General features: G+C 40.5%; 1 protein-coding gene across 3 annotated transcripts in view; it reads right to left on the reverse strand.

Annotated features, from left to right (window-relative positions):
• The window catches only part of PPP1R21 (protein phosphatase 1 regulatory subunit 21), a 1169673-nt gene that overhangs the window by 122685 nt on the left and 1030778 nt on the right, over window positions 1-16210 (reverse strand). For all 3 annotated transcript variants that reach the window (XM_044055342.1, XM_044055334.1, XM_044055351.1), the window contains one exon: window positions 6188-6286. In XM_044055342.1, the coding sequence (XP_043911277.1) occupies window positions 6188-6286 (99 nt within the window). The remainder of the gene's footprint in view (window positions 1-6187; window positions 6287-16210) is intronic.

The raw sequence follows: 16210 nt of genomic DNA on the forward strand, positions 1-16210 counted from the left end.
AGCATCCTCCAAAAAGGTCTCACAGATACGGATAACTGGTGCCAGAGCCATGGCCTAAAGCTAAATGCCAAAAAGTGCATAGTCATCCCCTTTGGGAAAAACAAAGTGCCCACAAATTACCACATAGGTGGTCTTCCATTAAGTACGGAAGAAGTAATTAGGGATTTGGGGACCCAAGTAGATTTCAATCTCTCCTTTGACAATCACATTGCCAAAGTGGTTAGAAAGACATTCTATATAGCCCACCTTATCACAAAGGGGTTCATATCTAGATCAAGAGAGGTCATTGTGCCCCTCTACTCATCACTCATCAGGCCCATAATTGAATACAATGCCCCATTTGGGATGTACCTTACCCGACACCTGCTGCAACTGGAAAGACCCCAAAAGTACCTCACCAAGAGGATCAAGGGACTGAAACAGATGCCCTACGCAGTTAGGCTAACTCCAGCTCTACTCAGTTGCTTACCGCCTACTCAGAGGCGACCTGTGCCTGACGTATAAAGCCATGTCCAACCCAGAATTAATGGACATGCTCCACCTCAAGAAATCCAAATCCATCAGAGCTACACGCTCCAGTGACTTAAACCTCAGCACAGAAATAAACAGAATATGCTGGAGGGACAGATTCATATCCCAGAGGCTCCTCTCACTCTGGAACAAAATCCCAATCCATATTAGACAGAGCCCCTCAATGACCCTCTTCAAGAAGAATCTTGACGTTTGGATGGGAGATCGTAAATTTACCCCTGGGATCTCTTCTGTGTCACTGCTAGACAGAGGCACGGTAAACTAACCTTAAATGGGCTATCTTCTGTGACCTATTATACAGAGGCACAGTCAACTAATCTAAAAAGGGTGGCAAAAGCCAAACACACTCTGGCTAGGCTTGTAAATGCCCTAGGGCAGATAGCCTAGTATCAACCTATGAACCTATGATTAGTTTTAAGACAGAGCAAGTAAATGAAAAAAAATATTGAATATTATGAGGCTTTTTTCTAGCAAATGCATGTGTATTAAGTAGCAATTCTGCAGCTAGTCCATGTTTCCATGGAGACAATTTGGTAAAGAGAAACTGTAAACAGTGTGGTGGAAGGGGACTGGCTTAGGGAAAAAAAAAGAACCCAGAAATTGTTTTCAGAAAACATTATGTCCTAGCCAATCAGGGTTTTTCCCAGCTTTGAGAGCTTTAAAGATAATACAAAACCAATTAGACTTTAAGTACAGTTTTCTCAGTTTTTTAATGCAATGGGGATAGTAATATAAACAGGTGATTTTTTTTTCTTTTTCTCCATTCTTCTCTCTTTTTTCTTGTTCAGTTTTAACACATACAGGCACTGCAATGAAAACATAAAAAGGGGGGGTGGAGAGAAGAGGAAGGGTGGGGGAAAGGAAGAGTCTGGTTAAGACAGTATGACAAAAGATGCTTGCATAGGAAAATGACTGGGTTAAGACCCTAGGCATTATCCAGTAACAAGTTTATCACAAAGCATGTAAATGCAAAAGAACATGGATTATTACAAAGCTTTTTTTCTGGTAAACAAGGTACCCTTACCAGTTTTGTGTCTGGTTTGGATGTCACTAGAAGACAATTTGATGAAGAGAAATGGCTTGGAGAAAGGGTTTTCTGAAAGCATTCAAGTGTTTTCTCAGCTGGGAGAGCTATAAAGATAGACACAATCAAATAGCATTTACTAATAGCACAATCTGTACCATGTGTCTTAGCACGACTAACCTTTCTTTTTGGTTACCTCTAGCCTGTCTGTGTGTCTATCAACTTAGAACTTTTGTTCTTATTAAGAAGCAAAAACTTCAATATTTGAAGATGTACATAGTTTTGTGTGTTATGATTAGGTTATTAGGTTTTAAGGGGGGGGGGGTTGTTCTGTTTGAGGACTTTCAAAAAAAACAAAACATTATGTAAGCTGTAGCACAGGCAAAAATGGATATGACAAGAAACAACTGTATAAAAAAAACCAACCTGCCGAACTGTATATGTATGTAACATAAAAATTGGAACTAGACATTTAACAAAAAAGCAGTTATACATTGAAGGTGGTAATAACTATATAAGAAAATGATGCTTTCTGTAATGTCTTTCAATCTGAATGGTCTTACAGATAAATATAAAAAAGAAAGGGTAATGAACTATATTAAAAAATGTAGAGTGCAAATAGCTATGCCACAGAAGACACACCTGGGAAAAAACGAACATGTGAATTTGATAAAGAAAGGTTTTCAGGATGATTATTCAGTGAGATATCCAGGGCAAAGGAAAACAAGAGTACTTATATTAATTGCAAGAGGAGCTCCAACAGTGATAGAAGAGGGAAAAAAAGATAATAATGGAAGATACACAGTACTAAGGGGATACTGGCTATGGAGGAGGATTATACTAGCATGCATTTACCTTCCACCTAAAATTGCTATAATGGAGCTTAAGAAAATTCTGAGAGAAATAATCAGCTTTCAGCAAGGAATATTACTTATAAGGTGGAGACTGGAATTTGCTTTGCAACAGTGAAGATGTGTCATGGGGGCCTAGAAGGGAAAATATAACAAAGGAGGGTAAATTTTTGAAGACGTTTATGAAAATGTTTGTCATGAAAGATGTGAATTCAGTAGTAGGAGTCTGGAGTGAATTTACATATTACTCACTGAGATACAAAAACTGGGCTAGGCTAGATAGATTTTATATCTCACAGGAACATGTGCATTTAATTGAAGGTCTTGATATGCACCCAATAACTATTTCAGATCATGCGCCAATAATAACTGAAATAAAAATGCAAGGTAATGAAATAAAAATGAGACATTGATGCTTTCCCACCTACCAGTTGAAAAGAGAAGAGTTTAAGGAATGGGCTTTGGAATGAATTCAGGAGCTACTAGAGAAGATAGACTTTTTTTCTGAAAACACAGCTAAGGAGTGGGATAAAATTAAATTGGAGTTTAAAATTAGGGTGGAAATAAAGGAAAGGGAGGTATGGTTAAGAAATAATAATTATTTAGAGGGACTGACAAATGTTAATACATTGTAAAATAGGGGGAATCTCTCAGAACAAGAAAAGGAGCAACTGCAGAATGCTAAACAGAAAATAAGGGTTACCTCGATAAAATGCACGAGTTTAGAAAGATTGCGGTTAAGCAACTGTTTTTTTGATAATAATTCTAGAGCACAAACGTTTAGCACAATGACTCAGGCAACAGAAAGTGGAAAGGGCTGTCTCCAAGCTTAGGGAGCCTATAACAAGAAAGATAAGAGATCCTGTAGAAATATTCAAAATATTACGGAAATTTTATGAAAATTTGCATAAAGCACAGACATATGGAAATAAGAAAAGGTGCAAATGGAAATGTTTATGGAAACAGAGTTTTTAGACATCCAAATTATTAAAATGAAAGATGGCAGTTTTAATCTAAATTATTAAAATGATAGATGGTAGTTTTAATACATAGATTTATAGGAAATCATGTTATAGGAGCACATTTTTGTAGAGATACAGCATGCATGTTCTACATGTATTTAAGAACATTTGTGAAGGGTCAAGGGATGAGGCCTTCAGGGTTAAATGCTATAGAAGGTTTTAGAAAGGAATTAGACAGCTTAAATGTAAATTTCATGATAGGGGATGTGAAGATGAAAGAGCTGATAATATATTATCTGAAGTATCATGGTTAATGGACAAACAGGCGAGACCTTACGTTTCAGAGGGACTAGTGAATACGCTCAAGGTAACTAGAAGTAGTGAGAGAATTCAATTATCTATTTACTACTCCAGCAACATGAAACAAATAAAAGATGCATTTGGAAAACACTGGCTATTTTTGACTATTGACCCAGATATCAAAAGTATTATAGGCGAGAACCCAAGATTTGTATTTAAGAACAAAAAGTCCCTTAACAGAATATTATGTAATCAGCAGTTTGGGATAGATAATTTCGTTGGAAAACAAATTTATGGAACTTTTACATGTTCTAAGCATAATTTTTGTTGATATATAGACACTACAGGGTGTTCTGTTCACCCTGATACAAGTGAACGTTTTGTATTTAAAGCCCACTCTAATTGCAATACCTGTCATGTTGTACAGCTAGCATACTGCACATCATGCCTATCATTTTATGTAGGTAAAACTGATAGATGTTTTAAAGATAGGATAAGGAAGCATCTATACAATATTAAATAATGTATAGTTACGAACGTGTTAGCAAAACGTGTCACAGAATGGCACAATTCATAGCTTTAAGTTCTTAGTAGCTGAAGTGGTGGAAGAGAATATATGACGTGGAGACATTAGGAATTTGACAGAAACCTCTGAGATAAGATGGATTATTAGAATGAGAGCTGATACCAGCAAGGGTTTAAATGATACAGTTCCTATTAAACCGATGCTTAAAAGCAAAGGGGGTTTACAGATAGGTTTATATGCAATGTTTTTAATGAAGGTCTGTTTTGCACTTTTCTTATGTACTGAAATGTTTTGTAGAAATATTACTTTTAGCTGTGGTGGCTTCTTTTTTGATTATGGGCCTATGAAGTGAAGACATTTTTCACCTATTGAAAAGTATTTTAACAATGCTGTTTTCAAAGTGAATTTAGTTACTACTGTTTTATTCATAACAATATAACTATTTGAAGAGTTTACTCATTTACTTTATTTAGATAAGATGCAGCTGTCTCTTTAAACAAAGTTTTAGCGCTGCTATTATTTCAGACTTAGACACAACTTTGTAACAACTTTGAATCTTCTCGGCTTGATTTGTTACTAGGTTATAGCTGATAAGGTGAGTTGATTGGTTGAGCAATGTTTGAATTTATATAAATTTAGCTCTTTATTTTTTAATGGCTGTATATCATCTGAGGAAGCAGTTGGTTTTAACCGTGAAAGTGCTTAATGACATTAAAGCTTTAATTACTTTTAACCGTTGCCTTGTATTGGTTCTCTCTTTTTGTGTAGATTTGAAACATTAAAATATCTTAAAAAAGGTAAACAATAAAAAACAAAATCAACTGAAAACTCATAATATTGAATCACAAAATATTAAATAATTCTAGCCAACTAAAAATACCTTATGTCATGCATCCCAACTAGAAAATCGAGGTCAAGTGAAACTTTGGTAGTGGAACTGTTAGGGAAAGGGTTTTTAGTAAAATAATGTGTAGAGTTAGTATTAGCACACATGAGTAAGCTGGTCAGGGGCACTCCCCCCTCCTGCACCACTCATGTTTTAGGCCTGTCCCTAACCCTACACATTCCATTACATTACTTTTCCTACCAGTATCACTACACAAGAAAAAAGGACACAGAACACACACACAACATCAAACATGCTAAACAATAAATCTGTCCTCTTACCTAACCCATGAACACTTGCATACACACAGCAACCACTATAACCTTTTCAGTCATTTTCCTGCATGCTCCTACTTACAAACACTACAAAAATGATCATTCATTCGAGTATTCTGTAAAATGTGCTTTTCATATTTTGTGATTTAAATGTTTTTCATCACCTCAAAAACTTCAGTCGGATGTGCTTTCGATATTTTGAGCTGTAACCATTTTTATATTTTATATTTAAAGAGAGCGACAGAGAAAGTGAGGGAGTTAGTTACACGTAAATGGACTGGACCAAAGTAGATTTTTAGCAATGACCTTGTTACAGAGTAATCCAAAATAAGTGCAATAAAATGCTGAATGGAAAACAAACAAAATGGCAAGGAACATGAGAAAATGCGAGAGAAAAATTAGTAATTTACAACGCAATAGTTCTAAAAGAAGATAACCAAGAATACTAACACTCGCTGTGCTGGAAAACAATTCCCTAAACATTTTTTAAGTTAATGGCATTATATACAGAACAAACTCTGACGCAAATATGCACCTTTGAGTAACTCTGACTCATGTTTTGTCTGTCTTTAGTACGCAAGTTATCAAAAGTTATCAAAACACACATAAAAGCAAGTTCCAATAAAACATCATGAAAATAAAGGCTCCTAAATAATAATACAGGAATCATTTAGTATTGCATGTATTTTGCAAGCCAATTCAAACTCATGATATCTATTAAAAGCCAGTGATGACACTTTCAAGCAGACAGTTCTACTAAGAAAAGCAACTGATTTAAACTTAACTAAAACAAAAGGGATTTTGTAAAAAGGTTCAGCTGTCTTCTGCTTACCTGTAATCTACTGATATTTTGATTAGCCAGTTTCAGGTTTTCTGTCAAAACTTCCCTTGATTTTTCTGCCAAATTTAGTCTCTTTACAAGTGCTCGACACTGCAAAAGCAAAACGTTATAAGTTAAAGGTAAAATAAAAGATATTAATCAATAAAATATCATGTATCCATTGCAGTAGGAATGGAGCATTTCATGTATTGAATAACATACATACATTCGCAACACACTTATTGTTGCTACATCTTATTACTTGCCTTAATTTAGGAATTTCACATGCAACACTATTTCAAATACAAATGTAATAATCTATTTTCCTCAGAATGAGCACTTACAGCCTGATTGTAATAAATCTTGTTTATTTATTGGTGATAAAAACAAATAGCACAATTTGGTTACTATTCCTCCACATCCAATATCCCCACAAAGAGAAAGCACATATAACAGACTTCAGCTCAAGACTCAGAGTAGGGCACAAATGGGCAATCCTGTAGGTGTTTGTTAGTCTAATGCCAAGGTATACAGTACTGCAGTCAGACTTATCACTTACAGAAGATATAGTGTCAACTGTGGAGGGCAGCAGAAAGTACAGTTGTGTACACTTACCATAAATGTAGATGTTTTGAGTGTATTCACTGTTGCAGTCATCACATTTGGGTTATCCCTGCCAGGGTAGCCTTCAGTCAGTCCGAATACCAGAGGGGTAGTACTTCTGCATCGGTTGCTGTCGCTCCAGGAATGACTTCAGGTTGTCAGTGGTATAAAAACAGGCAGCCAATACCATTACATCACTTTTTCTTGCCCTAAATGTCAGGGGCCCCCAATAAGGAGCTATGTTACGGTGGAAGAACACCACCAATAGAAAATAAATACCACAAATTCCTTATAAGGAGAGAGAAAGACAGACAGAGAGAGACAGACAGACAAGGGGGATGGAGGGAGGGAAACCAGGACTGCAACAGTGAATACACTCAAACATCTACATTTATGGTAAGTGTACACAACTGTAGTATGTTCTTCATGTTTCACTGTTGCAGTCATCACATTTGGGTTGATTCCCAAAGCTGAAGAAAAGGGTGGAGGCAGTCAAGAAGACTGGGGGCTGGCTAGGATGCCCTGCAAGACTTCAGTGGCAAAGCCTGCCCTGGATTTGGAGAAGATAGGTAGGTGGTAATGCTTGGTGAAGGTATGAACAGAAGTCCATGTTGCAACCTCCAGGATCTTCCTGGTGGGGACCCCTCTGAGGAAAGCTGCAGAGGTGGAGGTTGCTCTGGTGGAATGTGTCCTAACCCCCTTGGGGGGAGGTTTTCCGTGCTGTTTGTAGCAGAAATGGATGCAATGTGCTATCCATTTGGAAATTGTTTGTTTGGATATGGCCTTGCCCTCTGCTCCTGCAGCGAAGCTGACTAGCAATTGATCAGTTTTTCTAAAAGATTTAGTCCTGTCTAGGTAGAATCTGATCTCTCTGTGCACATCTAGAGAGTGCAAAGTCCTTTCCCCCTTGTTTCGTGGGTTAGGGAAAAAGGTGGGTGAATGAATGGATTGGTTGAGAGCCACACTGGACACTTCTGGCATGAAGGATGGATTAATCCTGAGGGAGACCCTGTCAGCATGGAAAACGATGAATGGCTCTACAGCCATTAGTGCTTGTAGCTCTGATACTCTTCTAGCTGAATTGATGGCCAGAAGCAAGTCTTCCAAGAGATAAATTTTAACTCTGCTGAAGCTGCAGGTTCAAAGGGGGCAAGCTGAGCTTTTCCAACACATAGTTTAGGACTCAAGCTGGGGTAGGAGCTCTTCTGGGTGGCCTCAAGTTGTTAGCCCCTCTTAGGAACTGTTTGATGAGAGGGTGCAAGAAAAGAGGTGGCTCTGTGCTGAAATAGACAGAGATGGTAGAGACATTAATTTTAATAGAAGAGAAGGATAGACCCTTGTGTAGTAGGTCTGTCAGGTAAACCAGGATGAGAGCAGGGTAGGCTGTGTCGTTCCGGCTCCCTTATCCTGGATCCAGGTGCAAAACCTTTTCCACTTGTCAGCGTAAGACTTTCTAGTGCTGGGGCTTCTGGCCTCACGTATAACATCTAGAACTTGTTTACTTAGACTGGCAGCTTGAAGAGAGGCCAGGGAATAAGCCAGGCTTCCAGACTGAGGGTCTGTAATTGGGGATGCATGAATTCTCCATTCCTCTGGGTCGGGTCTATATTATATCCTCGAACGCTTAAAAAAGCGAACGCTGACTGATCGAACCTATTTTCATGAAACTGCAAAATATCGAAGCAGCAGAAACTCAAATTTTTTCCTAGGGAAAGAATTCGGTTGTCCGTTTCTGTTGCTTCGGTATTTTCAGTGTTATGATGGAATGTTACCGGTCGGATTCAGGTAAGTGTGCCATTGTGTGGATGTGAGTGTTAGGGTGATTTAGGTGAGTTAGGGTTAGGGATCGGGTTAGGTGTGTGTGCGATTGAGTGGACATGAGGGTTAGGGCAGATTTAAGTGAGTTAGGGTTAGGGAGCGGGTGAGGTGAGTGTGCGATAGTGACGGACCTTAGGATTAGGGTTTGGCTTAAGGTAAGTGGGTAGTTAGTGGTGTGTCCATAGTTTAGTGTAGGGTTAGGTATCAGATTTTAGGTGTATGGTTTGTGGATTTCTGTTTGTTTGGTGTGCTTGTGTTGTGTGTATGTGTTTTGGATCAGCGATTTTTTTCCCTGGGAAAAAAAAAAAATCGCTGATCTGACAGTTCGAGATTGTAAGCTTTCGCTTAAATTAGGTCGATCAATCAGCGTTTGCTTTTTTAAGCATTCGATGATATAATATAGACCCTCTGGGTCAGGAGTGTTGAGATCAGAGGTAGGTGCTATGGTGGCAGGGGTGACAGGCTGCACAGCAGTGGGTACCAGTGCTGCCATGGCCAGTCTGGGGCAATCAGGATTGTCCTCGGTTTTTCCTCCTTTATTTTGAGCAGTACCCTTGAAATGAGTGGTACAGGGGGAAATGCATAGACGGAGAGGTTTACCCACTGGAAGGATACAGCATCCACTTTCCAGGCCTTGCTGTGAGGTTCCCTGGTGCAGAATTTGCTGAGCCGATGATTGGAGTGGGAGGCAAAGGGGTTTACCTTCGGGGTGCCCCATTTCTGGGTTACAAGGTTGAAGTTTCTTTGGTCTAGCTGCCACTCGTGCGGGTCTAGCAGGTTTCTGTTTAGGTTGTCTGGCAGAGAGTTTAGAGAGCCTGGCAGGAATTGTGTTAACAGGTGTAGTTGCATGGCTGTGGCAGAGTGCCAAAGGGTCATGGTGAGTCTACACAGTGGATAAGAGTGAGCCCCCCCCCCTGCTTGTTGATGTACCACATCACCGTGGTGTTGTCTGTTTTGATCAGCAGAGGTCCCGGGGAGGGGAGGGGGTCTGAAAGCTGTCAGGGTGTGCTGAACAGCTAACATCTCTTTTTGGTTGATGTGCAGATGTATTTGATTTGGGATCCATTGGCCCTGAGTGTACCTGCCATCCAGGTGTGCACCCCCGGCATAATCTGATGCATCTGTGGTGAGAGTCTGGGCAGCATGGGGTAGTGAGAAGGGAAGTCCTTTGTTGTGGTAGCATGCTGCTGCCCACCAAAGAAAATCTTTCCTTAGGCAAGGAATCATTGGTATAAGAGTTTCCAGGTCTTGAGAGTGCTGACACCAAAGGCTTTTTAGGTACCATTGTAGTTTCCTCATATGTAGTCTGGTATATGGAATGAGTAGAATGCAAGAAGCCATGAACCCTAGAGCTTGCAGAATTTTCCTTGCGGATAACTGGGTCCTGGTGGCTCGTTGAGAGAAGTAGGCTGTCAGGTAGGTTTGTTTTTCTGGTGTAAAGAATGCCATCTGGGATGCTGTGTCCAGGCTTGCTCCCAGGAATACAATTTTGTGTGTGGGTACTAGTTTTGATTTCTTTTCGTTGATGGTATAACCCCAGGGAGGTCAGGAGGTCCTTTACAAAGGTCAGGTGTTTTAGCAGCTTTTCTCGACTGTCTGCCTAAATCAACCAGTCATCTAAGTATGTGTAAATTTGAATATTTCTTTGACTGCAAAATGCAATGGTGGGAGGCAGACATTTTGTGAAAACTGATAAGCCAAAGGGAAGCACAGAGAACTGAAAGTGCAGTGATCCTGCTCTGAAACGTAGGTATTTCCTGCATGATTCCCTGATTGGATGTGTAGGTAGGCCTCTTTCAGGTCTAGGGTGGCTAACCAAGCATCCTTGGAATGCATGGGAAGAAGCTGCTGGAGGGTGAGCATTTTGAATTTTGGTATCACCAGAAAGGTGTTTAGAATGGATAGGTCGAGGATGGGGCACCATGTGCCCTCGTTTCTGGGTACCAGGAAAAGTCTGGAGTAGAAACCTTGGCCTGTCTGTTCTGCAGGAACATACTCTATTGCCCTCATAGAGAGGATGGGAAGGACTTGCTTTCTGGCCTCTACCCACTAGTTTGGGGGAATATCTGGGAACCCTTTTGGGGTTGGCAGAGTGTGAAAATAAAATTTGTATCCCTGGGACACTATATGTTGAGGACCCAGTGGTCGTTGGTAAAGGTGGCCCAGTTGCTTGCGTGGAAGGAGAGTTTTCCTCCTAGGGGCAAGTGCACGTGGGCAGAGGGTGAGGGTGGAAGTGTAAAGTCATTGTGAGCTCTTACCATAACAGGGTGGCTTTGCACTCCCTGGTTTTGAAGAGGAGGAACTCCATTGCTTAGATTGCTGCATTCCCTGGGGCTGTTGTGTCTGGGGGGACCTGCTTCCCCTGAGTCTGGGCTGAGCTGACTTGGGGGGGCAGGAAAGGACCAGTGCTTGGAGGGGCAATGCCTACTGAACCTCGTGACTGGACCTGTAAGAAGTCTTTAACTGTCTGCATAGATTTAGCTTTTTCTTCTATCTTTTTTAGGACCTCTTTTGCCTTGGTGCCAAATAAGTTGTCTTTGTACAAGGGTGCGTCCAATAATTTGGATTTGACATGGTCTGGCAAGGTCTGTTCCTTAAGCCATGCATGTCTTCTAAGTACAGAACCAGCAACTGCTGCCCTGCAAGATGCTTCTAGGGTGTCAAAACCACATTGTAAGGTGTGCTTAGTTACTTGACTTGCAGAATGTATTAACTCCTGTAACTCTATTTTCTGCACAAGCAGGGAAATAAGACATTTTTTGTTTGAGGAGTTCCATGGCATGTTGCTGATTTTTCAGCATATGGAACTGATAATTTAATGCTCTAATAGCAAGACTAGCAGAGGTGCATACTTTTTTACCCCATCTGTCTAATGCTCGGGCATCCCTATCTGAGGGGTGGGATTCTTAGCTGGAGTTGCTTTGATTTCTTTAGGACCTTGAGAGATGAGCTCGGGGTCAGCAGTTGAAAAGAAATTTGAGAGAGTCAGGGACTCTATAGTACCTGTCAGGTTTCCTGGGAGCAGGAGGGAGGGTGCCAGGGGTCAGACTGGATTACATAAAAACATCATCCACAACATCCAGGACAGGAGGAATGGCCAGAGGTCTGTGCTGTGGAAGATCTAAGAATTCCCTGAGTCTCTTTTTTGACTGAGGACAGTCCTGACATTCTCATTGGAAATGCTCCCTTAAAGTATGTAGGGTTTCCCCAAAGGAAAAGTCCTCGGGTGCAGAGGCTGAAGGGATGGATTCCTCTGCATCAGAATCCTCATAAGCAGAGAGGGGTTGCATATCTTCATATTCAGATGCATCACAGTCATCGGACTCCTGTTCATATAAAACTACTGGGGACAAGTCTCTCTCTTTTTTTTTTTTTTTGGAAGGGGTAGCCTGGCTTCCCCTGATAAGCATAAGGTGTTCCACCATTTGAGCATTTGAGACTGAGGCAAGGAAGCAGGGGCCTGAGCTTGGGTTGTCTTTTTTTTGGGTGTGGTTCATACCCTGAACCTTAGAAACTTGGTAGTTTTCGAAAGAACTGTAGATGCGAAAGAAGTCGTCGGCCTGTGTCAAGTATCGGTAGTGCGAAGTACTTCCTCAGAAGCTGGTGCCTGCTCAGAGACTCTGGACCATTCCAAGGTAGAGACATCCGCAGGATCCTTAGTCGAAGAAGAGTCTCGCAGCATACCAGACTCCAAAATGGTCTCAGTAGCAGCCTGCAAATCCAGAGAAGCGGGCATCAGGGGCTGCAAAAGCACCTCACTGAGGACAGGAGAACTGACGACTAGCTTAACGGAAGTGTCGTCGGCAGTTTTGGATCTGTCCGGTCTGTCTCTGTCTTTATCCTTACATTTTTTCAGAAGATCAGAAGTCGAGGACTGAGAACGAAAATATCTAGCTACAATAAGGGCCCGACAACGTATAGTTCTGGCATTGAACAAAGCACAAAAGCGACAGCGCGGGACGTCGTGGTCTGGGCCTAAGCAAGTGATGCAGTAGGAATGAAAGCCTCAGTGTGGTATTTGCTTTCCACAGGTGAGACAATTAACTTTTTCTGACATCGGTTAGAGCAAGACAAAAGGATTCTCAATGGGGTACTTAGCTTTAGAAGACTTCAACTTCAATTCGGAAACGAAAAACTCAGGTAGTGTCCAACCAGCACTCATGCAAACTGCTTCTACTGCGGGCTCCTTGGCAACAAAGACTGATGTAATGGCATCGGTTGCCTGTTTTTATACCACTGACGACCTGACGTCAGTCCGGGAGTGACAGCAACCGACGCAGAAACACTATGCTTCTGGTATTCGGGCTGACTGACGGCTACCTTGGCAGGGATAACCCAAATGTGATGACTGCAACTGTGAAATATGAAGAACATCTACCAGTTCTGAAAAGATGCTACTTGTACAGATTTGTCAGAATATCATAACTCCTTTGCTTGACATCAGAAAGAAAATATTACACAAGTACTGTTTTCTGTACCACTAGGACAACTGCCTATTGTGTTTGAAAAAATATGTGTTAAAGCAGAGCAAACTGAAGAGTTGCCTTTTGTGAATTACTGTGGTGTAAAATGTTATTCTCAATACTGGAGAATGGTTTGTCTTGGTTAAAGGTCAGTATAACAGCCCTTTCCATGCAAAAAAATTCATACACAGAAGCTAATGTATACAATTTTACAATTTAGGGAAAGTGAGATGATACAAGAAGGGTTACAATAAGATACAAATTTCATTCCTGGAAACTATTATACAGTTTTACATGTAAGGGAAGATATCATGGTACTGAAAGTGTAATACAAATAGTCAATCATACATGCCATAAGTTTGAGAGAGACAGGACATTCTCTGTATTGCTTAAGTCAAAGAAACAGACGAAGTCTTACATGGGACATGTTGAAAACACTGAGGAGGTTCTGTGACTTGCACTGTGGAAATGCTGAATGAGGAAGGAGGAAGTATACAGTTACTGGTTAGTAAATGTGAAACTTAATTGAGGAAAGAGAGGAGAATAGTATTGAATTGTGGATTGGTACTAGCCAGGAGTGGCACAAGAGCAGAGCCATATATCAGCCAGGTGACCTTTTAAAGCTTTTTGAATTGTGTTAATGAGGTTGTAGCTGTTAAGTTGGTGGGAAAGGAATTCCATCTTTTAGCCATAACATTTGAGTAGAGGGATTTTCCTGCTGCATTACTAGCTTTGGGTACGTCCAGGAGGAGTTTATTATTGGAGCATAACACTCTGTTACTGGTGTAGGGGTGAAGTAGGTTTTTTAGAGCAGGGCTTTTTTTTCAGGGTGATACAGAATTTTATGGGCTAGAGTAAGTTGGCTATAAAGGATGAGCTGTGGTAATTCTAACCATTTAAGTTGCTTTAGGGCTATGCAGTGGTGAGACCTATAAGCAGAGTCTGTGGCAAACATCAATTTTACTGTAACATGAATTGAGTTTTGCAATAACTGTTTTTCTTACATTAGTGAGAATTGGGGAAGCATACGTAAATGTCAAGAGGAGATGTGTGCATGCCATGCTTTCTTCAGTTGTTCTTGTAAGAAATTGCTTATTTCTGTATAGGACACCCAATTTTTGTGGACTTTAATGGTACGGGAGATGTGAATATCAAATTTCATATTACAGTCGATTTCGACCCCAAGTAGCTTAGTGTGGGGGACAGACATGATAATGGTGTTATTTTTGGATGTGATGAATAAAGGGGATGGTGGAATGTATCCAGTTATGTGGAAGAGCAGCAGTTTAGTTTTAGTAGGGTTCAGAATATGCTGGGAGTTACACAGCCAAGATTCAACAAAAAGAAAGGAGGCTTGTCTTAGTGAATGAAGTTCTTGAAGGGAAGCAGCATCACATATTAATGTGGAGTCATCTGCATATAGGATGACAGAAGCATGTAGTGTAGAGGTATGAAGGTTGTTAGTAAAAACAGAGAATATTAGGGGTCCTAGGATGGAGCCTTGGGGAACACCTAGTGGGGTAAGGTCTTCCTGCCATTGAACTGACTACTGTCGACTTGATAGACAGCATTGGAACCAAGCAATAGTAGGTTAACTGAGATTTAGATCGGTAAGAACATTAATGAGTTTCTTGTGTGCAACTGTATTGAAGCCTTAGACATGTCCAGAAAGATTGCAGATATAAATTTTCCACTGTTTCTGTGGTTGTTTACTGCATCTGTGAATGACATTACGGCAGTGGTGGTGGTATGAAAAGCCCAAAATCAGTGTTGTATATTAGACAGAATTTTGTATGTATTTAGGTGTTCCATGATTTGTTATGTACACATCTCTCTAGGATTTTAAACGGGGGGGAAGGAATGGTGATGGGGCAATAGTTTGTCAGCTCTTTTGAATTACCTCCTTTGTGGAGTAGTATTATACGGGAAATTTTTCCAGATATCTGGGTCTAGATTTTCAGATAAAGATCTGTTATCTGTCATCATGGGATTCATAAAAAAGAATATTGGCATCTGGCAGTCCCTCAGGCCATACCACTCTGTCTTTGTGAAAGGCAGATACTGCCTACATAACTTGGTTGACTTTTTCTAAAAGAGTTGCAGGGGAAACTTGAGTGCAAATCAGTACATACTGCCTACCCCAGACCTAATCAAGGCTTCTGGCACTATGTCACATACTGGCATTATTGATTAAGTGACTCAGCTACATTTAAATCCTTACTTAGCTTGCTGGATAGCAAACTGGTTAACAGACAGAACCACTCAATCAGGATTGGTGTTACACTTTCCTTAAAAGGGCTTATTTTAACTTTATTTTAATTTTACTTTATTTATAAAATGGGACGGTGCAGTGGTGCAGCAGTAGTGTTGTCGCCTCACAGCAAGAGGTTCCCCAATTCGATTCTTGGCTGGGGTGTCTTCTGTGTGGAGTCTGCATGTCCTTCCTGCATTCATGCGGGTTTCTTCCGGGTGCTCCGGTTTCCTCCCACGTTACAAAGACATGTATCTGGAGCATTTCTCCCTGGGCCTCCGCTGAAAATTGGCTCGTTCCGAGTCAGACTTTCCCGGTTAACAAATGTAAAATAAAATTTAAAAAATTACCAGTGATGTCTGCCAGTGCTTTTGTTCTAGGACAAATATTCTTCAGTATATTTGACAATGATGTCAAAGCTAACATCAACCATCTCTGGCTGCCAATCTGCTGATGATTGTAGAATAGGGGCTGTCGTCCATACTCCAGATGATACCTCTCAACCTCAAAGTGCAAGAAATCTAGACAAGGCCTAAAACAAGGGGGACAGATGGACAAAGGCCAAAAAATAGGGATGGATTTTAAATATTGTTCTTATAAACTTAGAAAGTTGATAGAATAAAAGGTTTTATGTTAGTATGCATTTTCTGAAGGATGTAAAGTCTGAAACTCAAATGTTAGTCATTATTTAGTGACTTCAGTCCTCAGTGATTTTCCAGAAAACCATACATTTTATGAGGAACAGACCAAAAAAATGAGGCAACAATCTGGACAGTTGAAAGGTATGCTCCACATAATACCTATATCCTATCTCTAGAGAGGCCATACCCATACAAAATCATGAAGTTAGGACCATAATAAAGTTGAAGCTTAAGGGGTTGGGGGTTGGTATAATGGTCA

The sequence above is a fragment of the Protopterus annectens genome, chromosome 1.part2 (assembly GCF_019279795.1).
Source record: "Protopterus annectens isolate FY-2018-M chromosome 1.part2, PAN1.0, whole genome shotgun sequence".
Lineage (NCBI taxonomy): Eukaryota > Metazoa > Chordata > Ceratodontiformes > Protopteridae > Protopterus > Protopterus annectens.